Source organism: Carcharhinus amblyrhynchos, chromosome 13 (genome assembly GCF_965287045.1).
Source record: "Carcharhinus amblyrhynchos chromosome 13, sCarAmb.v2.hapA, whole genome shotgun sequence".
Lineage (NCBI taxonomy): Eukaryota > Metazoa > Chordata > Chondrichthyes > Carcharhiniformes > Carcharhinidae > Carcharhinus > Carcharhinus amblyrhynchos.
Window position 1 is genome coordinate 24,448,804 of NC_137336.1, and position 22,700 is coordinate 24,471,503.

Consider the following 22,700-nt stretch of genomic DNA (forward strand, 5'->3'; position numbering starts at 1 on the left):
ACAGCAGAGCAAATTGGCAAGAAATTTTGTGATTCAAAACTCTAACTGTATCTTTCACTTGCAAAAAGGCGAGGTGATTGCACTTTTAAACAGTGTGCTCATCAGATTGACCAATTTCCCAGTGTATTCTAACCTGTTATTCATCTAAAATAAGACTAAAACTCTATGGTATTTTTCTCAGTATATACTGACTATGATTTTAGCTTTACAGCTATTTCCATTTTTAATATTGCTGTTCATTTATCTTCCACCCAGGGCAGAGTGTTAATATGTGAATATCCTCCCTTATGCTTTTTTCTTTTAAGGAGTGGCGCCACATTGCTTTGAAAGTTCTTGCCCTTGTATTTGATCAGCTAGGTAATCTGGTTGTGGGAAATCCTGCCTAGGAGCGGAACAAGTCTTGAATTTCACTGAACCCTCTGCTAAAAGGGATATAGGAACTATGTTCTGATGGTTCAATGTGCGATGGGGAGGGAGGAAATCTGGTTATGTTTGTGTGCTGCTAATTCACAGAGGAAAAACAAAACCTTTGGTCCAGTGTTTTGTAATATTATCTAGGCTAGATAGCTGGTTGGAGGATGGAAGGGAAAAAATAGTCTTGCTTTGGTGTCCTTGTTAGATTCCTTTTTTAGTTTTGAAGGATAAAATTGGGTTTGATTTTTAGATGTTCTTTCCCTACAATTACATTTTCATTGATCAGGCTTATTAGCACTGATCCCCATAGTAACACAAGTTCTGTGACCCTGCCTTCAGAAAACAGGATGCGAGGGGAGATGAAAATTAACTAGGAAGATTGTTTTAAGAAGAGAGGATAAGTGGTGTGTCTTTCAGGGGGTGAGGATGGGTGATGGTGTGCAGTGCGGTTACATCCTTTTAAAAAGCTTTATCATCAGTTTGAGATTGAAAACACGTAAGATTGATCCTAAGAGTGCACCATGAAATTCAGAAGCAAACATTCTGTGTGCACTTCGCCTCTTCTTCACGGCCTCCATATTTCTGGCTGAAAGATAGGATTTTTTCTGCTGAAATTTGCAATTAGTATGTGTCTGAACCAGAACATTGCAGTTGAAATTTCTCAGAAGCAGTAAAATTGGCACATCAGTGTGGAATTAGTCATAGGAATTGTGCAGCTGCATTAATCACTAGAGAACTGTTATGGCATGAATGTTTTCAGAAGCATGGCTTTCAGAAAAGACAACTCAAACCTAAATATGCGTATTGCAAAATTAATTTCACTAGTTGTTTTTTTTACTTTGGTTTCACAATAGGAACAACTTTTTTAGTTTTTATATAAATGACAACTGAGTTTATCTTAAAATGACCACGCTTTTTTTGTGAGAATTCTAGCTCTTTTTTTTCTCTCACTTGCATTTTTGCAAGTAGTCAGCCCTTGCTAAACTTAAAGTCAACTTGTGCACTGGCATTTGCTGTTTCATTGCCGAGGCAATCTGGCTGCATTAATGGCCCGTAAATGTAGGCAGGCTGAGATTTCAAGTCATTAAAAAGTACCTCATTAATTTTGCCAGACTCGATACTCCACAATCTTTGTCCCCTTAATATATTGCCTTTAAGTGGCTTCATCTTTTTTTAAAATGATCTAACCCCGGAAGCTCTGAGATACACAAATCCTACCATGTCTATTGAATTGTATCTATTCCACAGCGTCGGGAAAATCTACTCCAATAATGTCGGCTCCAAGATTGTGTTTTATCACTGATTTTTTTTTTTCCCCCACCCCTCCTTTTCTCTCATGCAGGCAGGTTCAGTATCCTTCTCCAAGTGGTTGTATTTTCTTGATTTTTAAGCCTGGGCTTTCCAGAAATAACCACAGTTGATTCTGACCCTGAATTTACTTGCACTCTAGGCAATGGTTAAAATGAAGTGATGGAAATGTTGTGTTGTTCTTTCCTGCAAGTTTAAGGTAGCACCAGTGAGATCAACAATTTCAGCAGAGAACTCAAGGATTCAATTTGGGGCTTTTGTGCTGCCTGGCTCTGTACTGTGCCTTGCAAAGCACAATTCAGTAAATCATCAAGCGAACTCCCTGAGTGCTTATTTTTATGTTCTACACAAATTTAGAGGTAAATCACTGCACAAAAGTAATTGTGTAAAGCACTTGGATGTTTTCACATGTGATGGATGAATGAAATTCATCAGAAGTGGGATGGGACTCAAAGAGTCAAGTGTGGAATTTGCTTAAAAACTGGAGTAAATCCTGCTGTTGTTTTTTTAATGGGATTTTCAAAAATGAATCTCCCACACTCTTGTGCACTGCAGATTACACTAGCATGAATGTCATTAAAAATCCAGGGAAAGGGCCTGTTCCCACTGGAGAGGCCGGCAGCATAGCGCTGAATGGGCCATTGCACGTGAGTCGATCTGTCAGCGTCCATCTGTCATCTGTTGCTCGCCTTCTGAATGCAGGGTGGCAGGGCTGGCCAGCATCGTTGCCCCTCAAGTAGTCCTGATCGCTTGCCTCCCCCCTCTGTCACCGCCAAGTGCTGAGTGGGACATTTTCTCTTCCCACCCTGCTGTTGGCACTGCCCAATGCCTGGTGAGCAGTGCTAGGGGACCAGGCCACTCTGCCCCTGAAGCCTGCTCCATCATTCAATAATCTTATGATTTAATTCTAACCTCAACCTTATGTTTTTGCCTATCCAGAATCTGTCCACCTTTTGCCTCAGCTGCTTATTAATTCCAAAGTTTCTCAACCCACTTGAGAAAAAAAATCTTCACCTCTGACTTAAATGGGAGACCCTTTGTTTTTAACCATTAAGCTCGAGTTCTCAATTCTCCTACAAAAGGAAACATTCACTCCGTATCCACCCTGTCAAGTACTCTCAGGACCTTAAAGGTTTCAAGTCACCTCTTTATTTTGCTAACCTCCAACAGATACAAGCCGAGCCTGACTCCGAGTGAATTCTAACACCACCTGACATGAAGTCTGTTGTGTAGTCCATCTTATTTGCGCACACGCTATCATAGCCACCTGCACCCCATCTTGTGCTAATCCCCATTTCCCCATCATCTGTGTCCTTGCTAATCTTTATTCACTCCCTATCCCTAAGACATCAATTCCCAAATCCTTACCCTTGTGCCTGTAACTATTCCTCTTTGCAACCTTGATCAACCTCATAGTTCAGCACACAATTTCCATCCTTAAATTGTCCTTTGAATCTCTTGCCGAGAGCTTCCTGAAGGACTACCTTTTTGACCTTATTACCTTTTCTCTGACAATTGTTCCATTTATGTTGCCAAGTTGTAGTCATTTGTCCTGTTCCTGTGACGTTTGAATCACAGCCACTGCCCTGCTCTTTCCACTTGTGCTGTTATCCATTGAAACAATTCCGCCACACAGCATGTGGAGAGTCAGATTGCTGATAACTGAACAATATTGGTTTAATGAAGGGTCATTAATTGTGTCAGAATTTAGCTATGCTGCAAAACAGGAGATTTTACTTTAGGATATGATTAAAAAGGGTGTGTGAGATAATGTTACATGATGCTTTATAGGAACATGCTGTTTAATCTTCCCTTTTTGATCTTGGCAAATACTAATCTGTTAATTTGCTCATTTTTGTTTGCTATACTGGTTGTCATTAACTCTGCTGTCATACAGTAAATGTAGGTTAGCCGTTGTCTTCCCCCTGAACCCCTTTTGTACATTTGTACACTTTTTCAGGCGTATGCAAGACTTCAAATTGCAGTTGAGTGCATTAAAAATGCATCAGCTTTATATTTGGTACCTTTTTAATGTACTAAGATGCCCCCAGGGGTTTGCAGAAGTATTATAAAATAACATCTGATTCAGTCACATGAGGAGAAATTGGGGCAGATGGCCAATAGCTTGGTCAAAGTAGTTTATAAGAAATGTCTTGAAGCAGGAAAGCAAAGTGGAGATGTATAGATGGGGAATTGCAGAGTTTAAGGTGCAAACAGCTGAAGGCATAGCCACCAGTGGTGAAGCAATTTAAAATTGGGAGTGCTTGCCAGCCAGAATTAGAGGAATGCAGATACCATAGAATGCCTACGGTACAGAAAGAGTCCATTAGGCCCATCGAGCCTGCACCAACAACAATCCCACCCTATTCCCGTAACCCCACACACTTACCCTACTAATCCCCCACCCAATCCCCAAAAACTAGGGACAATTTTGCATGGCCAATCCACCTAACCCACACATCTTTTGGATTGTGGGAGGAAACCAGAGCACCCAGAGGAAACCCACGCAGACGCATGGAGAATGTGCAAACTCCACATAGACAGTGACCCAACCCAGGCCCCTGGCAGCGTGCCACCTTTGAAGTTTGTGGAGCCTGAGGAGATTACTGAGATAGGGAGGGGTATGGCCATAGAGGTTTGAATTAAGGATTAAAACTTCAAAATCGAGGCATTGCTTGATTGGGAGCCAAAGCAGATTAATGAGAAGAAGGTGAAGGAATTGGTGGAAGTGCAGTCTTTGGCCACAGGATTTTGGATGAAGCCCAGCATTTTGGGTACAGAACATGAGAGGTTAACCATGAGTGCTTTGGAATGGTCATGTCTAGAGATGGATGATGGTTTTGGCAGCAGATGAGCTGAGATGAAATGAAGTCGGGTGATGTAATGGAAGTAGATATGGCTTAGGGCAAAATGAGTTCCACATTTAGAGCGGGACTGCAGAAAACCTTTAATTGATCTTTAACATTGAGACTTGTGTTGAAATGGAAAATAATATTGCAGGTGGAGAAATTCTCAACACATTCAAAAGACACTTCAGGCTATTTGCTAATGTTGCAAGTCTGGACTCTTCTTTCTCGCTGGAGAGGCTGGCAGCAGAGTGCTAAACGGGCCACTGCATGCGCTGATGTGTTAGCGCTGAGATTGGGGCATGCACAGTGGCCCCTGTCTGCTGGCCCCCCAATCACTGGCCACTGGCCAGCCCTGCAAACCACCACCCCGCGCCGCCGCCGCCCCCCCCCCCCCCCCCCCCCCCCCCCAACTCACTACATTGCCAGTAATGTGACCAGTCTCCCAATTTCTTTTTTTCCCTCCCTTGTCACTCAGCCCAAATGCAGAGTGGCAGCGGGAACCTCCACCCCCTTAACACTCCCCTATCCTTTGGCAGTGCAAGATGCCCCCTGGGCAGTGACACTTTGCCTTTTGGGCAGTGCTGGGGGCCCAGGCTGGCACTACCAAGATGGCAATGCCCAGCACCTGACCCTCTGTGTGGCCTGAATTGCAGCCCCCCCCCCCCCCCCCCCCGCCCCCCCCCCCCACTCAAGCGGGTTATGTCATCAGCTCCCCACAATTGGGGAGCTATATTAAACCCCTAGAGTGAAACACTTCTTCAGTCCCGGCCCTGCTAACGACATTTAAATCTTATTTATATTAGGCAGCTCCACACCGAACTGCTGGCACCAGAAATCCTGCACTAGATGACGTGTGGAGGTTGTGGCACGCAGTGGGGACCCCACAAAACAGCCTCCACCAGAGCCTACCAGCCCATTGTGCTACATAAGTAGCTCAGTGGGATGAAAGAATTGCCCCTGATGCCTGCCAGCCATTCACCTTTGCTTAAAATACACTTAGCAGCTTCATGACCTTTCGTTAGCTAATTATTTGTATGCAAATTGTTTTGTGAACAAACACTCAAGATCAAAGCACCTAAAATTTCCCAAAAGAATAAGCTGCTGTTTGTTTGAAGAACAGCTGTTTTTAAATCTTTGGATGCTTAAGGCGTAACTTTCTGAATCACCACTAATCAATGTGTTATACACACGAGGCTCGTATGTGTATACAAGATATAAATGATTTTTCTGCTGATAAATGCATTGTTAGGTAAGTAAGGCCAATGCAGTCTTTTTTAAATATCATGCTTTTTAACATCTCAAAAGTCCAGAAACTTCGCAGATGCAATTGTCAAACACAATTGAGCTTCAACACAATTTGATGCTGAGCCACGAGGATATATTAGGACAAAACCTTAGTCAATATATGGTGGGTGTTGAGACATGACTCATGGGGAGGAAGAAAAAAGAGCCAGAGGTTTAAGGAGGGAATTCCTGGGTCTGAGCAGCTGCAGCTGTTCATGGTGATGTGAAAATCAGGGACAGGCAGAAGGTTGGCATTTATAAGCGCAGAAATCCCCAGGATTGTGGGACTGGAGGAAGTTACAGAGATAAATGGCACGGATGAGAATTTTGAAATTCAGTGGCCCAACTGAGAGTCGATGTATATCAGAGAACAGAGGGGTAATGGGTGATGACTTTGATGTGAACTAGCAGATGCGTAGTAGAGTTTTGGATGCACTATTCCCAAGCTCTCAACCGATGATTCTGGTTAACATTTGGATGAGTGAAAAGTTGATTTTTTTTTGAAGATTTTACTACGAGAATAAACTTTTTGCAGTCCTGAACCCTGCTGCGTTGGGTATGCAGGATTCACCAGGTTAACTTCTTAATAGCAGAGATGCAACATTTCTTGGTTGTACGACCTATTATAAAAGGGCAGAGGTGCCGAGACACTGGATGTCCATGGTGAAAAGGAGAGAGCGGAGGCCAGGTTGCATGAAGGGCAACAGAATTGTCACAAATGTAGTTGAGGAATAATCAGGCAAAGGAAGAAAAGTTAGTTGTGATGGGGGAAAAAAATCAGTTCACCTGGAGTAGCAGCAGGCTGAAATGGTAGGTTTACCAAGACACTCCTGTTTGCTGATCTTGGGAAGGAGACGGGGTGGGAAGCCCTGATGGGGATAAACATCTCCAGAGGAGCTGAGGTCAATCCTGGAAACGGTGGGCTTGATACTCAATGCAATCATCAACCAGGGGACAGTAGGGGAAAATCTTAATTGGTGTCGTCAGTTCCACAGACAAAACAACGCCAACCTTGTCAGCCAGTTTGATCATTTTAGCGTTGGACCTAGAAAATGGAGTGCAGCAAGATCGGGAAGGTGATATTGAGATACTGATGTCATGCTGGCAGTTTGAACATTCAAGGATGGAGACAGAGGTATAAGCAGTCGGTGAACACTGGAAATGGGCTAAGAAGTCTGCTGAGGGATAAGCCAGATTGGGGTGGGGGACCTGGGAGGACACCTGGCCAAAGAGGTGGGCATGGAGGAAATTGTAATGATAAATGAACTCTGTTTTGTGCTGCACACTCAATTCATTAAGGTGTGGATTTAAGGCGTAGAGGTGAGCATCTTATTGCTAAAGTCAGATCATTCCATGTCAAAATGGAAACTACCATGAACACAGCAAGTGGTTAGAAGACAGAATGGGGTCAGAGTAAAATGAAGGAGAAGAGTTCTGTACAAGTTGTTGCATCTTACAGTCATCAACATTTGAAGAGGATGAGTTTTATGTTGAAACTTCTGGTGAGACAAAGGATTAAATGAAACTACAGAGCAGGTCAACCTTATGATTGTGGGGGGGGAGTTTTCACATCTCACTCACCACAGGAGTTTGTAGGGGGCAAACCATGCAAAGGTACTTTGACTTCAGGCCGGATTATGCAGTTTTGGGGTGGGATGGCCAGAAAATCCCACGCAATGAGCCAGTGCAGAAGGATGGCATTCATCACAGTGAGCCTGTACCAACTCTCCAAGAGCACTTTGCCCGGGTGACAATTAATGTTGACAGACTACCTCTTCAGATGGGTCTCAGCTGAGTCAAGTCCTAATGGTGTCCAATGTTCGCACATGTGCATCTTCTAGCTACTGTCGCCTGATCATGAGGAATGACAGACCTGCCATTTCCTTTTCTTCCCTTTTCTGAGACCAGGTACACTAATATCAGTTACAGCACTCTTGCAGAGATCATAAAATATTTGATTATGCATTGCCACAATATATTAATCATTGTCCAAGATTATAAGTAGTAATCCAAAGAGCATAGAGTGGTAGTGTGTTCGTTTCAAGAGCCCTACATGGCATTGTAGTTGTAATGGTGTGCCTCAGAATGAATCTATAACACAGTAACACCCTATTTACCCCAACCAATTTTGAGAAGTTAATAGTGAACTGCCTTTTTGAACCACTGCAGTCTATCAAATGTAGATATTCCCACAGTGCTGTTACGCAGGGAATTCCAGGAATTTGACCCAGAAACAGTTAAGAATCAGCAATATTCCACCAACTCAATCTTGGATATGAACTTTGCAGGTGATGGTTTCCCAATGAATGTCTGTCTGCTCTCCTTCTCCATCTAGGTGATAGAGATTGTGGGTTTCGAAGTTGCTATTGAAGGAGTCTTGTTGAGTTGTTGCCATGCATCTTGTAGCTGGCACATGCTGCTGTAGCTGTGCATTGGTGGTGAGGGAGAGAATGTTTGTTGGAGGGGGATGCCAATCAAGTGGGCTGCTTTATCCTGGATGGTATCGAGTTGCTTGAGTGTTCTTGCAGTCATCAAGCAAATGGAGAGTATTCCATCCCATTCTTGGCTTGTGCCTTGTGGTCAGGAACTGAGTTCTCAGCCTCTGACCTGCTTTTGCAGCCACAACATTTATATGGTTGGTTTAGTCAAGTTTCTGATTAGTGACAACCCCCAGGATGTTAGTGGAGGATTCAACGATTGGTAATGCTTTTGAATGTCAATGAGAGATGGATAAATTCTCTCCTGTTTGAGATGGTAAGAAGTTTCACAATGCCAGGTTAAAGCCCAACAGCTTTATTTGGAATCATGAGTTTTCAGAGCATTGCTCCTTCATGTGAATGGAGAAATAAGTTTGCAAAGACACAACTGGAAAATAATTACAGATCGTAATATGAAGAATAGTTAGCATGTAAATCTTTGCAGATACAGACAGTGCGAATAGAGAGAGGGACAATCACAAGTTAGAGGTGTGAATTATCTCAAGCCAGGACAGTTAGTAGGATTTTGCAAGCTCCGACCAAATGGTGGGGGTTACATGTAGTGTGACATGAACCCAAGATCCCAGTTGAGGTTGTCCTCATGCATGCATAACTTGGCTATCAGTTTCTGCTCAGCAATTCTGCAGAGTTGTGGTGTTGTGGTCATTGTTCTCCTGAAGGCTGGGTAGTTTGCCGTGTACAATGGTCTGAGGTTGCACAGTTGTCTCCACACAATGGGGATGTGGGTATGGCCTTGGCGAGATTTTCATCTTCATCGATGAGCTATTGAAGACTCCAAAGAAGATGTCGTAGTTTCTCCGCTCCAGGGAAGTCCTGGATGATGAAGGGTACTCTGTCAGTCATGTCCCATTTTTATCTTACAAGGAGATCAATGTGGTTTTTCACTGCGCACCAATGAGTCGAGCACCATATCTCTCTCTTACAAGGGCGTCTTTCACCATCTGTGGGTGTCTGTTGTGTTTCTCTTCACCTAAGCAAATCCTGTGTATTATGGAGGGCTTGTCCATAGGGGATGACTTCTTTAACGTGTTTAGATTGGAAGCTGGAGAAGTGGAGCATCATGAAGTTATTTGTGGGTTTGCGATATAATGAAGTGCTGTGATAACTGTCCTTGATGGAGATGCATATGTCCAAGAATGCAACCGATTCTGGAGAGTAGTCCATGGTGGGATGGAACTTATTGATGTCATTGTGTAGTTGTTTCGGTGATTGTTTGCCGTGAGTCCAAAGGAAGGAAATGTCATGGCGTATAGTGTTGGTTGAAGATCCTGTACAGTGAAGAGATCTTGTGCATGAAGTGTTGGTGTATTGACCTGTGAATTTGGTCCCCATGACTGTTTCATGTGTCTGGATGAAGAACTGGTTGTCAAAGGTGACGATGTTGTGGTCCGGGATGAAGTGAATGAGTTGGAGAATTGCATCTGAACCTACAACACAGACTACACAGAGATTCTGCCATCACACTTAGAAAACAAAACATAGAAAACAGGAGCATGAGGCCATTCAACCCTTCTAGCCTGCCCCACCATTCAATATGATCATGGCTGATCATCCAACTCAGTGTGATCCCCTTCACCCCAAGTGCCACATCTAACTGCTTCTTGAAAACATACAATGGTTTGACCTCACTATTTTCTGTGGTGGCAAATTCCACAGACTGACCATTCTCAGAAATTTATTTTCATATCTTAAACTGTATCCTCAGACTGTGACCCCTGGTTATGAGTTAGGCACCACAGCAACTTGCAGATTTCATTTAACTGCTTGTATTTTAAAATCAATGACACTCTTACAGTTGAGTGAGTTTGAAGTTTGTTCAAAGCGTGATTTATGGTGCAATATAATTTGAACTATGCAAGTATTCAGTAAATAAAGCAGTTCTGTCAAGAAAGATGTACAAAAGATGACTACCAAATTTGGTGGGCTTTTTTGTTTGAAAGATATGTCTTTCCCTCTGCTTCCTGCACCCCCTTCTATCTAAATAATGAGCTGTGTCTAGCCACAAGTCCCCAGAGAGCATGTTGTGCAGTGTTGTGTTCATCTGGGAAGCAGACCATAAAAAGAATGCATTGTCCCTCTAAGAAAACTGATCTTGTGCCTCTTTATTTTTAAGAGAACCCAAACACTACTGGCTGACATGCATGATTAATGAAGCTTGTTCTGTTAAGTTTCCAATCGGTTGAGTCAACACTTTGACCTTCTGTCTACTAAAGTTTGTTAGTCGAACCCACCAGTAAAAGTATAATTGTGAAAGAGTGTTTTTCCCCTCAAATGAACAGTTGAAAACACATTTCATAGAACATGAACCAGCTTCCCATTCTTTTCCTTTCCATATACCCTGTTCTTGTGTTCTGGTGAAAATAATAGTTTTGAGTGAGATTGTATCTGTTACAACGTCCAATTACACACTATTGATGTTTCATGACTGTAAATCATGTGACACAATATACTTTTTTAAAAAAACACACTACATTAAAATTTTAGCTTTCCACATTTTTTTATTTAATTGGCAAGGCCAGCATTTGTTCTCCATCTCTAATTGCTCCTGAGAGGGTAGTGGTATGTTCCCTTATTGAATCTATAGTGTCCATGTTGTGTAGGTACATCCACAAGGTTGTTAGGGAGAAAGTCCCAGAATTTTGGCACAGCAACAGTGAAGATACAGCAATTTATATCCAAGTCTAGATGAAGCATACCTTTCAGGGGTGTTTGTCTGCGTCGGTTGCCCTGTTCTTATTAGAGATCATTTGGTTTGGAAGAAGCCTTGATGTGTTGCTGCAGTGCATCTTAAAGATGGTGCACACTGTAGGGACAAGATGCTTAAGGTGGTAGATGAGGTATCAGTCAAGCGGGCTGCTTTGTTCTGGCTGGTGTTGAGTTGCTTAAATGTTATTGGAGCTTCAGCCATCCTGACAATTACCATAGAATCCCTACAGTGCAAAAGGAGGCCATTCAGCCCATCGCATTTGTACAGACACTTTGAAAAGTATCTTGCCCAGGTCCTATCCCTGGAGCCTGTCACACTTTTATAGTTGCTAATCCAGACATTTGGACCTGTGGAAGGAAACCAGAGGAAATCTATGCAGCCACTAGGAAAATCTGTTCTCCAGCACTAGGGATAGTGAATGGTGGAGCAGTTTGAAAGGTGCATGGCCTCATGCTCCTATTTTTCTATGTTTCACAACCCTATATTTGCAGGGTACAAGATTTTGCAGGGAGGTGTTATTGACTTTTTTGAAAAAATAAAGACCTCAACTATCAGAACAAAAGTACTGCCAACTATGCCACCCCAATTGGAGAATATTCTATCACATTTCTGTGTGGACGGTAGACTGGTTTTAAGGTGTCATGGGGTGAGTTGCCCCCCCCCACCACCACCACCACCACCACCACCACGTAGAATTCCTGCCTCTGGCCTACTATTATAGCTACAGTATTTATAGGATTGCTCCATATAAAATTTCTGGTCTTAAGAATGTAGCTTCCTTTTATTCTAGGTAGCATGTGTGCCTTTTTGTAAACAAATGTTGGCCTTTCACAACAGTGACTGCACTTAGTGCTTCATTGACTGTAATGTTTTTGAGGTTTCCTGGAGTTGTACTTTCACTCTCATGCATGCAATTGTTGTTTTACCTATTATTGTTTGTAGTTTAGGTGTAATGAGTTGGGGTAGCTATCACTGTTACATTCTAGTTTTTTTTTCTTAATTTAACTCTTAAGCTAGATTTGATGCAAATAAATTAATTTAAATTCTGAATTAGTTACAGTAATAGAATAATGATGCAGCTTATTCTATGAATGGATAAAACAGAATTATTTAGATGACTCACCAACACTATGCCCACCATAAATGTTTCTTTGGGTGACTTGTGGTTTGATGTTAACAAACAACATGTGGAAATTGTTGATTCAGCAAATGGTTGATGAACAATAGAGTGTTAAGCCTTCAAAAATGGAAAAGAGAGCACAAGCAAAGAACCAGTTTGCACATTTTGGGGGGGAAAAAAAAAGCAAGCCACAATTCACCCTATTGTTCAAGCATTCGTTCTCCAGCCTTGATCTTTGTGCTCCAGGCAACTCTTTTCTCATGTTACCAAATCTGTTTCCCAAATGCTGAGATACTCGTTGGTTTCTTTTGAGTAGATCTGAGATTTATGTCATGTAGTCATGTTAATTGCAACTCTGCTGACCTTTTGCTATTCCTTTTGATCCACTAGTCTTTCATTTTGAGAGCTGCTACTTTGACCACAAGGCTGTCAGTCACTTGAAGTGGAGACTTATCAACTCCTGGTGTAGCTTCAATAGTGTGTTGCTGTCCAAAAAAATCTCCTTGCAATCAAATCCATGTTCAGTAGCCTGTCTCATCATCTCTGCTTTGATAAAATGAACTCGGGTGTAACTATTCACCATCGTGGGCCAATGGATCTGTGCCTGTGCTGTACTGTTCTGTTTTGGGTTCGTAATTATCTAAAATGTTTCAATGCTTTCTGAATTTTTTTATTATGATTCATTACAAAATGCTGCCTGTGACAATTTGGTGGGAAGAAATAATTTTTGTGAAACTTCTTTAAAAGGAAAGAAAAAGTACTTACTAAACTTGATCACTCAAAATGACCATTGTTCGGGGTGGGAGGTCAGTACGTTTTATCTTCGAATATCTTCCCAACATTCCAATGAAGGTTCAGTACTCAATCCTTGGCCAGACCTCTCCAGCTGTTCATGCCAGTCAGATTCTGTGGTCCTGCCGGTGGTACACCCTGCTATTGGTTTCCTGGCGGTGTGGGATGGAATCAATGGGAATTCTGACCGACTGACCGACTGACTGAACGAACCAGACGTGTGTGGCCTCCTGCCACAGAGAACGGAAGGGGGGGCCAACACACCTCACTTCTTGTTTTTTAGTAGAATAACCACAGCATTAAGATTATCAACTGAATAAGGCAGGTTGAGCCTTGATGTTGAATATCTCAACTGAGATTTGGGGCAGTGCAACACTCTCCCTGTTATTCATTGAATCACAGAATCCTACAGTTCAGAAGGAGGCCATTCAGCCCATTGAGTCTCCACTGATACAACCCCACCCAGACTTGATGCATGGGGATATGGTGTCAGGTGGACGAGCTGGACTAAGAGGCAATTTAGCATGCCCAGTCCACCTAACCAGCACACCTATGGAATGTGGGAGGAAACCCATGCAGACACGGGTGGAATGTGCAAATTCCACACAGTCACCCAAGCTGGGAATCTAACCACTGTACCACCATGCCACCCATTATTGCTTCTTCTGTGTTCAAATCTCTGAATAGTGATCAAACACAAGACATGATCTGACTTGAAGATAAGTGTATTATCACTAAACCTAGGTGAACTTATAAAGGAACTGTATTGCATTGAAATTTTTTCACTCCCATTAGAATATTAACATTTAATGCATACTGAATTCAAGTAACTGGCAATACCTGTTTGGTGTGTTTTCTTTGCATTCAGATCCAAAGACATCTTGTAGAACCAGTGTACTTTGGACTGTATACATTGATCTATAGGCACTTGGGGTAGAATAATAGTACAGCACAGGAAACAGGCCCTTCAGCCCCCCAAGCCTAGAAATTGATTTTGTTTTTGGCAGAGGAAGGTAGAAAAGATGTGATGGAGATGAAAAGGAACTCCATGGGTGGAATCTTCTGTGCTAGTAAAATTTTTGGACTCTGAGCAATTGCACATTCTCCCTGTGTCTGCGTGGGTTTTCTCCAGGTGCTCCTCCCACAGTCCAAAGATGTGCGAGTTAGGTGGATTGGACATGCTAAGTTGTCCATTAATGTCAGGGGATTAGCAGAGTTAATATAAGGTTACAGGATCTGGGTGGAATCAGTTGGTGCAGGCTCGATTGGCTGAATGGTCTTCATCTGCACTGTAGCAATTCTGTTCTATGAAACTAACAGGTATTTTCCTAACTGCTATAATTCATTATTTCATGAATATATCTAAAATTTATTGTGTGTATAATGCCAAATCTTTAATTTGGATTCAAATTGATTTTTTTTTTACTTAAATGCATAGTGGTGCATGCATTGCCAAACTTAGTTTGGATGTATTGCTCCATTTAACCCAAGTTAAAGGTACTTTTTTTATAACTTCCCACTGCTCTGCTTTCATGTGACTTACTGAGTTGTAATGACTTGAATTTTTTTTTGTTTTCTGACAACGGTTAGAACATAAGAACATAAGAAATAGGAGCAGGAGTAGGCCATCTAGCCCTTCGAGCCTGCCCCGCCATTCAATAAGATCATGGCTGATCTGTCGTGGCTCAGTTCCACTTTCCCGCCCTCTCCCCATAACCCTCAATCCCTTCTCTTATCAAAAACCCATCAACCCGCTTCTTAAAAATATTTAGCGAGGCAGCCTCCACCACTTCAACGGGCAGAGAATTCCAGAGATTCACCACCCTTTGAGTGAAGAAGTTCCTCCTCAACTCCGTTCTAAACCGCCTCCCCTTTATCTTGAGGCTGTGCCCCCTAGTCCTACTGTCTTTTTTGAGCGGGAAGAGTCTCTCCACCTCTATCCTATCCATCCCATTCATCATCTTATACGTCTCAATGAGATCTCCCCTCATTCTTCTAAACTCTAACGAGTACAAGCCTAGTTTATTCAGCCTCTCCTCATAGCTCAATCCCCTCAACTCCGGTATCAGCCTAGTAAACCTCCTCTGCACTCCCTCCAGGGCCAAAATATCCTTGCGCAGGTGCGGCGCCCAAAACTGCACACAGTACTCCAGCTGCGGCCTCACCAATGCCCTATACAGCTGCAGCAAGACCTCCCTACTTTTATATTCAATCCCCCTCGCTATGAAGGCCAGCATCCCATTCGCCTTCCTGACCACCTGCTGCACCTGCAAGCTGGGTTTTTGCGACTCATGCACAAGGACCCCGAGGTCCCTCTGCACCGTCGCCTGCTGCAGTTTTTCGCCACGTAAGTAATAGTCCTTCCTACCATTACAGTACAGAATCAATTCAATTCAACTTTATTGTCATTTTGTTGTATTTGTGCATTACACAAATGAGCTTTCAGGCTCCCAAAATACAAAAAAAGCAGCTCTTGTTGACTTGCATGAAATACAGCAACCACCACTAACACCTTGCCCCGCCCCAGGCAAAAAAAAACCACTGTATTGAAGCCTAAATTATTGTACTTCTAAAGACATGCAAAGTATTTCTGGTCAAATTTGAATGTTATTGCAATAATATCTCTTTGCGTGCAAGATTTCAGGTTATCGCTTCACCTTTAATTAGACTTCAATAGAATCAAAACTACTTGGTCTGGAAAAAGCTATATAAAGCTGTCAGTGTGTAAAAACAGGCCAAGGAATGTAAATACAAATTTTGTCATGAGTCTGGTCTTGTGACATGTTTATAAGCCATAAAATATGAAAATCTAATTGGAATCTGTTTTTCCCTGACTGGAAAAAGGTTTACATCTGACCAACTCAATGCTATTCAAAGAATAGGCACTCTGCCTGTTTATAATTTCTGCAATCAAGGAGCTTCCAAATTACCAATCCTGTTTACGAATAATCTTTTGTAAAAAATATTATAATTGCTCCTTTCTAAAGTTTGTGCAATGTTATGGCTGTTGTATTTAGACTGCATTGATGCTACTGTAATTTATCCAACTGCTTTACTAAAACATTCATGTTTATGGATTTCAGCAATCTTTTATATTTTTAGCACCAAGGATAATTTGATTTATTATTATCACATGTATTGGGATACAGTGAACAATATTGTTTCTTGTACACTATACAGGCAAAACATACTGCTCAGACTGCATGGAAAGAAGGAAAAGAGGGTGCAGAATAGAATGTTAGTGATAGCTAGAGTGTCAAGAGAGATCAACTTGATGCAAGTTAGGTCCATTCAAAAGTCTGATGGCAGCAGGGAAGAAACTGTTCTTGAGTTGGTTGATACTTGACCTCACACTTTTGTAACTTTCCTGGTGGAAGAGAGTATGCCTGGGATGAGTGGTTCCCTTGATTATGCTAGCTACTTTTCTGAGGCAGCAGGAATGGTAGACTGAGGCAATGGATTGGGGTGGGGGGGCTAATTTGCGTGACGAACTGGGCTTCATTCGCAACCCTTTAGTTTCTTGCGGTCTTGGTCAAGAGCTGGAGCCATACCAAGCTGTGATCCATCTGGAAAGGATGTTTTCGATGGTGCATCTGTAAAAATTGGTGAGAGCTGTAATGGACACGCCGAATTTCCTTAACCTCTTGAGAAACTAAAGGCGTTGATGGGCTTTCGCTACCACAGCATAGGCATGGAGGGACCAGGACAGGCTGTTGGTGATCTAGACACCTAGAAACATAAAGCTCTCAACCATTTCACCTTCATCCCCTGAAGTTGATGACTATCTCCTTCATTTTACTGATATTAAGAGAGAGATTATTTTTCATTGCACCATTTCGCCAGACTCTCTATCTCTTTACTGTACTTCATCTTGTCACTGTTTGAGATCTGACCCACCAAAGTGCTGTCATCAACAAACTTGAAAATGGAGTAGGAGTAAAATTTCACTGCACAATCAAATTCATAAGGAGCACAGTAAGGACACAGCCTTGTGGGGTGCTGAGGTTGAGGATAATCCTGGAGTAGATGTCATTTACCTATCCTAACTGATTGCAGTGTGTGGGTGAGGAAGTTTAGGATTAAGTCACAGAGGAGCTGAGCCCAAGGCCACAATGTTTGGTGATGGGTTTTATTGGGATAATAGTGTTGAGGGCTGATATGTCACCAATAAATAGGAATCTGACATAAGTGTCTTTGTTGTCCAAGTGTGCCAGGGAGAATGCATCTGCTGTGGACCTGTCAGGGTGATTAAGAGAACTGCAGTGGATCCAGTGAATTATTTGTTTTTATATAACAGTCCCTGCCACTTTGCCATGTTCCACCAATTCCATCATCTCATGCCGTTTCATCTTTCCCTATCCCCTTCCCACTCATGTCGTTCCCATCCTATACCTTATGGAAATCATTCCAGTCAGAATTACTTGGCCTTAGGCTCCCCTCAGCTTTCACTGTTTGTGCTCCTCCAACCTCATTGTGATCATCAACCATTGACAGATGCTCATGAGTCACATGCTTTGGCCCTTAGTGCAACGTGCACTATCCACTGAAATAAACTCACCAACTGACATGCTCCTTAAAATGATCAGGCAAAAACGAGTTCTTTTATGGATTTGTGTTGAATTCAATGCAGTCATATTTTCTAAATTTGGGCATTTCCTTTTGTTGAAGGTGACTCCCGGAAGTAAGGCATCTTCGGCTAATCTTTGTCCTGGTGATATTATTGTGGCTATCAATGAAGACAGTACAGAAAATATGAACCATCTGGATGCTCAAAACAAGATCAAAGCCTGTACAGACCAGCTCACCCTTTCAATTAACAGGTCAGTAAGTATAATCCAAAACTAATCCTTTTTTATTTAAGGTCATCTTCTGTTTGTGGTGCAGGGGAAATGTGTCATTCAATTCTCAAACTGCACTAGTTTTAACTCTCCTTCCACCACTTTTCTGACAATACTTTACAAAAATATTGTTCTGCTCCTCTGCAAGGCTGTGCACTGATTACTACACTACAGCCTTGGCACTGAAGAGAATGATGTCAAGTTTGACTAAATTGAAACCTTGCAAACAGGGGAGAGTGGGATACCTGTAACATCAGAGCAGGGGAGGGGGGGGAAAAGAACCTATATGGATACATGTGCATGCACAGTGTGATGTCTCAGTGGCACTCTTTGCCTATTGTTTACAATTCATTTTATTCAAGAGCTTTTTGACTTGGAGACATGCTCCTATTTAAAGTAGTTAACAAATATATTCTATCAATGGCTTTTGAATCTCTCCCTCAGAAGATTCACCCTCTCAATCCTTCATATAATGTATCATGCTTTTCTTTTTGCCCACCTTCCAAGATTCAATAAAGTTGAAGTTTATTTATTAGTGTCACAAGTAGGCTTACGTTAACACTGCAATTAAGTTACTGAAAATCCCTAGTCGCCACACACCGGCGCCTGTTTGGGTACACCTGAGCAAGAATTTAGCGTGGCCAATGTATCTTAAGCAGCACATCTTTCAGACCATGCAAGGAAACTGACACATATGGGGAGAACGTGCAGACTTTGCGCAGACAGTGACCCAAGCTGGGAATTGAACTTGTGTCCTGGTGCTGTGAAGCTGCAGTGCTTACTGTGCTGCCCTAAAAATCTTTCACTTTTTAACCTTTTTGCTCCTCCTCTGAACGTTTCACTGTACAAGTACTGTTAAAATGAATTCATTGGAATCTGAAGTTTTGAACTCTGAAAATTGTAACCTTTGTTTTATTGGCATGTGATGGCCTATTGAGCTGTGTGTAATAAACACTGTTGTAGCCAAAACATGTGGTATTAAATCGAATTACTTAAAGACTTTTGGGAACAAAATGATAAGTCACATCTAAATTGGCGTCTGGTTTGGGACTGGTATTTGTTCCAAGCCTCGAAGTGAATTGCATTAGATAAACTGATGCTGTAGAGTAACATTATCAGTATCAGCTCTTCATAGCTTCCTTTTATTGATCACGTCTGCCAACTATTTGTTCTATAGCAGCAGTGTACTATTCCTCATGACAATCTGTACTTGTGTTTTAGAATGTAGTTTTTTAGCTTTTTTTAAATTGATTTATTGTCACGTATTAACATACGGTGAAAAGTATTGTTTCTTGCGTGTTATACAGACAAAACATACTATTCACAGAGAAGGAAATGAGAGAATGCAGAATGTAGTGTTACATTCATAGCTAGGGTGTAGAGAAAGATCAACTTATTGCAAGGTAAGTCCATTCAAGTCTGACAGCAGGAGGGAAAAAGATGTTCTTGAAGCAGTTGGTACATGACCTGAGACTTTTATATCTTTTTTCCCGAAGAGAGAATGTCCGGGATGCTTGGGGTCCTTAATTATGCTGGCTGCTTTGCCGAGGCATCGAAGTGTAGACCTGGTCAATAGATGGGAGGCTGGTTTGCATGATGGATTGGGCTGCATTCACAATCTTTTGTAGTTACTTGCAGTCTTGGACAGAGCCGGAGTCATACCAAGTTGTGATACAACCAGAAAGAATGCCTTCGATGGTGCATCTATAGAAGTTGGCGAGAGTTGTAGCTGACATGCCAAATCTTAGTCTTTTGAGAAAGTAGAGGCATTGGTGGGTTTTCTTAACTGTAGAAATGGCACGAGGGGACCAGGACAGGTTGGTGATCTGGATACCTAAAAACTTGAAGCTCTTTCTATTTTGTCTCCATTGATGTAGACAGGGGCATGTTCTCCTTTACACTTCCTGAAGTCAATGACAATCTCCATTGTTTTGTTGACATTGTGGTAGAGATTATTGTGGCCACACCAGTTCACCAGATGTGTGTCTGTGTGTGATCTGACCCACTATGGTGGTATCGTCAAACTTGAAAATCAAATTGGAGGGGAATTTGCCCACACAGTCATAGATGCACAAGGAATATAGTAGGGGGCTGAGAACACAGCCTTGTGGAGCACCAGTGTTGAGGATGATTATGGAGGAGGTGGTATTGCCTGTCCTTACTGATTGTGTGGTTTGTGAGTTCGGAAGTTCAGGATTTAGTTACAGAAGGAGGTACTGAGGCCCAGGCCATGGAGTTTGGAGATGAGGTTTATGGGAATAAGTGTTGAAGGTTGAGCTGTAGTCAATAAATAGGAGTCTGACATAGCTGTCCTTATTACCTAGGTGTTCCAGGGTTGAGTGCAGGGCCAGGGAAATGGCGTCCGCTGTGAACCTGTTGCAGCAGTAGGAAACTGAAGTGGATCCAGGTAGACCAGGAGGCTGGAACTGATTCGTAATCTTGCGGCGTTTGATGTATCATAGTTAAAACATAAAACTGAAAATAAAAAAAAATCACATTTTTAGGGCAAATTACAACAAAATGTTGAGTAGCACCGACAACTAACACAGCCAATCTTCTGGTACAGCATTATTAGTATTTGAGTACTGATGTGAGCTGTGACACTGTTCGCTTGCGTGCTTTTGGGGGGCCATTAATGGGAAGCTCACACTTGGAAACCAGCAAGTTTTGGTTGAGTTAATATTGCTCACAACTGAGTCAGGAAGTTCGAGGTTCAGCTCCACACCAGGCTTTGGAATATAATCAAGGCTGATCAATTGGTTGGCAGACTTCCTGATCAGATTTCCTTTAAACTCCTGTTCCAGGTCCAGAAAGATAGGAATAAAACCCACAATTACCCTCTTAACCCAACAAACAGTTGAACCGATCTGTGCACATTGAGCAAAACAAATGATTTGACTCTCATTTGCTTAAATAATGCTGGCTGATTTTTTTTTTAGAAGTAGTTAATTGGCAAAGTGCTTTGACATATCCAGAGGACATGAAAGGTGTTTTATTTTTGCATGTTTTTTTCAATTGGCGAAAGCTAGGATGTAGTGAACCATCTTTTGTAAAACTTTAAGGCAGTTAAGTGAAACAAAAGAGTTGGCAACTCTTCCTGGAGGTTTGCTCATGTGACATTTGTTTGTATCTGTCATCACATACTGCCTGAAGGTTAAAATGTCAATATTCTTTGTTTTAAAGAATACAAAAGAATCAGTGAGGTGAACTATAGAAACAAATTTGGAAAACCCATTTCCTGAGATTTTAGGTTCCTTTCTGAACTCTTTCCCTAGAGAACTTCCACTCGTACAAGTTTTTTTCATTTGTTTCTTTCTTCCATTTCTCTTAATCTGTTGCATTACCTGTTTCTTTCTCCGTTTCCCACTGTTGCACCCTTTTGCATTTTGTCCACTATCCTGGCTTCACACCTCCCCATTCCAGCTAGTCAGTTTAGCAGTCTGGTGCAATCCCCTTTTAGAGAACTCTGCATTAGGTATTTAAATTTAAAGGGAGACTTGAAATGTGCAGTGCAGAGCATTGTTTTCTCAGCCATAAATTCTTTTGCCCCCATGCTCTTTGGCTCGCTCCCACTCTTCGGGCTACGGATTGGGTTGTCTTTGTTGTGGCTCTTCTTTTTTTCTCCTCTCTTGATTGTGCTTGAGACGCTTACAAGTTCTGCCTTTCTAACAGCAATATTTGGAAGGGGGTGGACAACCCTAGCATAAGCACAACCTTGTTGGTAATCTAGTTCAAAAATGGGGCTAAACAAGGGACACCACAAGCTTGACACAGCAGCACCGTCTATTAATTTTCTGATTAGTAATGTTTGAGGAAAGGCCTGGTGATACAAATTTTGTTTCCATTAGTAAAGATTTTTTTTAACTAAATTCTCTTTGCTGGAAACATCTCAGAACAACTGTAGTCCTTCTTAAACAGGAACTAAATCTGGCAATTGAGATGGCACAATGCCTTTAATCACTCTGGTTTGATGATTTTAATTAATTGATTTCCTTTGCAGTGAGGTTAGTAGCTGCTGCAAACCACTTTCTCTTCCCTAGTGGCTTTGTTAGTGTTTGGTGTTTACACAATTTTTACATCAAAGTGGAAGAGTGAATGCTGTATTCAACTAGAATTCTCTGATCCTTTCACTTAAAAGGATAACAATCTCTGACTCCATTTTTAACCTCTTGCAAATCAACCACTGTATGAAGTGAGAAATGTTTGCGGTTTGAATATTATTCACTTGCTTAAAGTTTTGGAGCACATAAAATTAGCAAATGTGCATGCATTTTATGCCACCGCCTGCCTTCAGATAAACCAAAGGTGGTCTATAAAATTGATTCCATAATTTCCCTGTATATCTACTCTAATCCCTTTTACACTCTTTAATCACTAATATTAATTCTTAACCCTCTAAACTCAATTCAGTGCAACCTGTTTCTTTTCAAAACAATAGCAAGGTTTAAATTTAATGATTCTGCACTGAAACCCTTTCCACTGTTAGCTTTGGTCAGATCATACTAAGACATCTACAATAGAAGTATCACTTTTTATCTTGGAGTAGAGGTGCAATTCAAAAACCAACATACCAATAACCATTATGGTAATGATTGGAACCATTGCACTAGATTTTAGCAACTTGCAGAACTTCCATTTTCTGAAGAAAATATTCCAACTTGTCTTTTTCCGATCTGAAGTGAATGTGCTATTTCCCACATTTGAGTTAAATCTTCCCATTCACATGTCTCTATGTCCTTTTTCATTATTTCCTATGGGATCTACAGAATTTACTGTGCCTCCCAATGTACTGTCATTTGCAAATTTGGATGTGCAATTCTGTCTTCAGATTTGGTTGTAATCTATTGAAAAGTGGAGATCATGGTGTAGATCTGTAGGGAACACCACTTG

The 22,700-nt window shown here is 41.7% G+C and overlaps 1 protein-coding gene across 1 annotated transcript in view; it reads left to right on the plus strand.

Annotated features, from left to right (window-relative positions):
- Positions 1 to 22,700, plus strand: part of LOC145351772 (PDZ and LIM domain protein 4-like) — an 85,445-nt gene that overhangs the window by 11,097 nt on the left and 51,648 nt on the right. Inside the window, exon 2 of the mRNA XM_080201397.1 lies at positions 17,641 to 17,792. Within this exon, the coding sequence (XP_080057523.1) occupies positions 17,641 to 17,792 (152 nt within the window). The remainder of the gene's footprint in view (positions 1 to 17,640; positions 17,793 to 22,700) is intronic.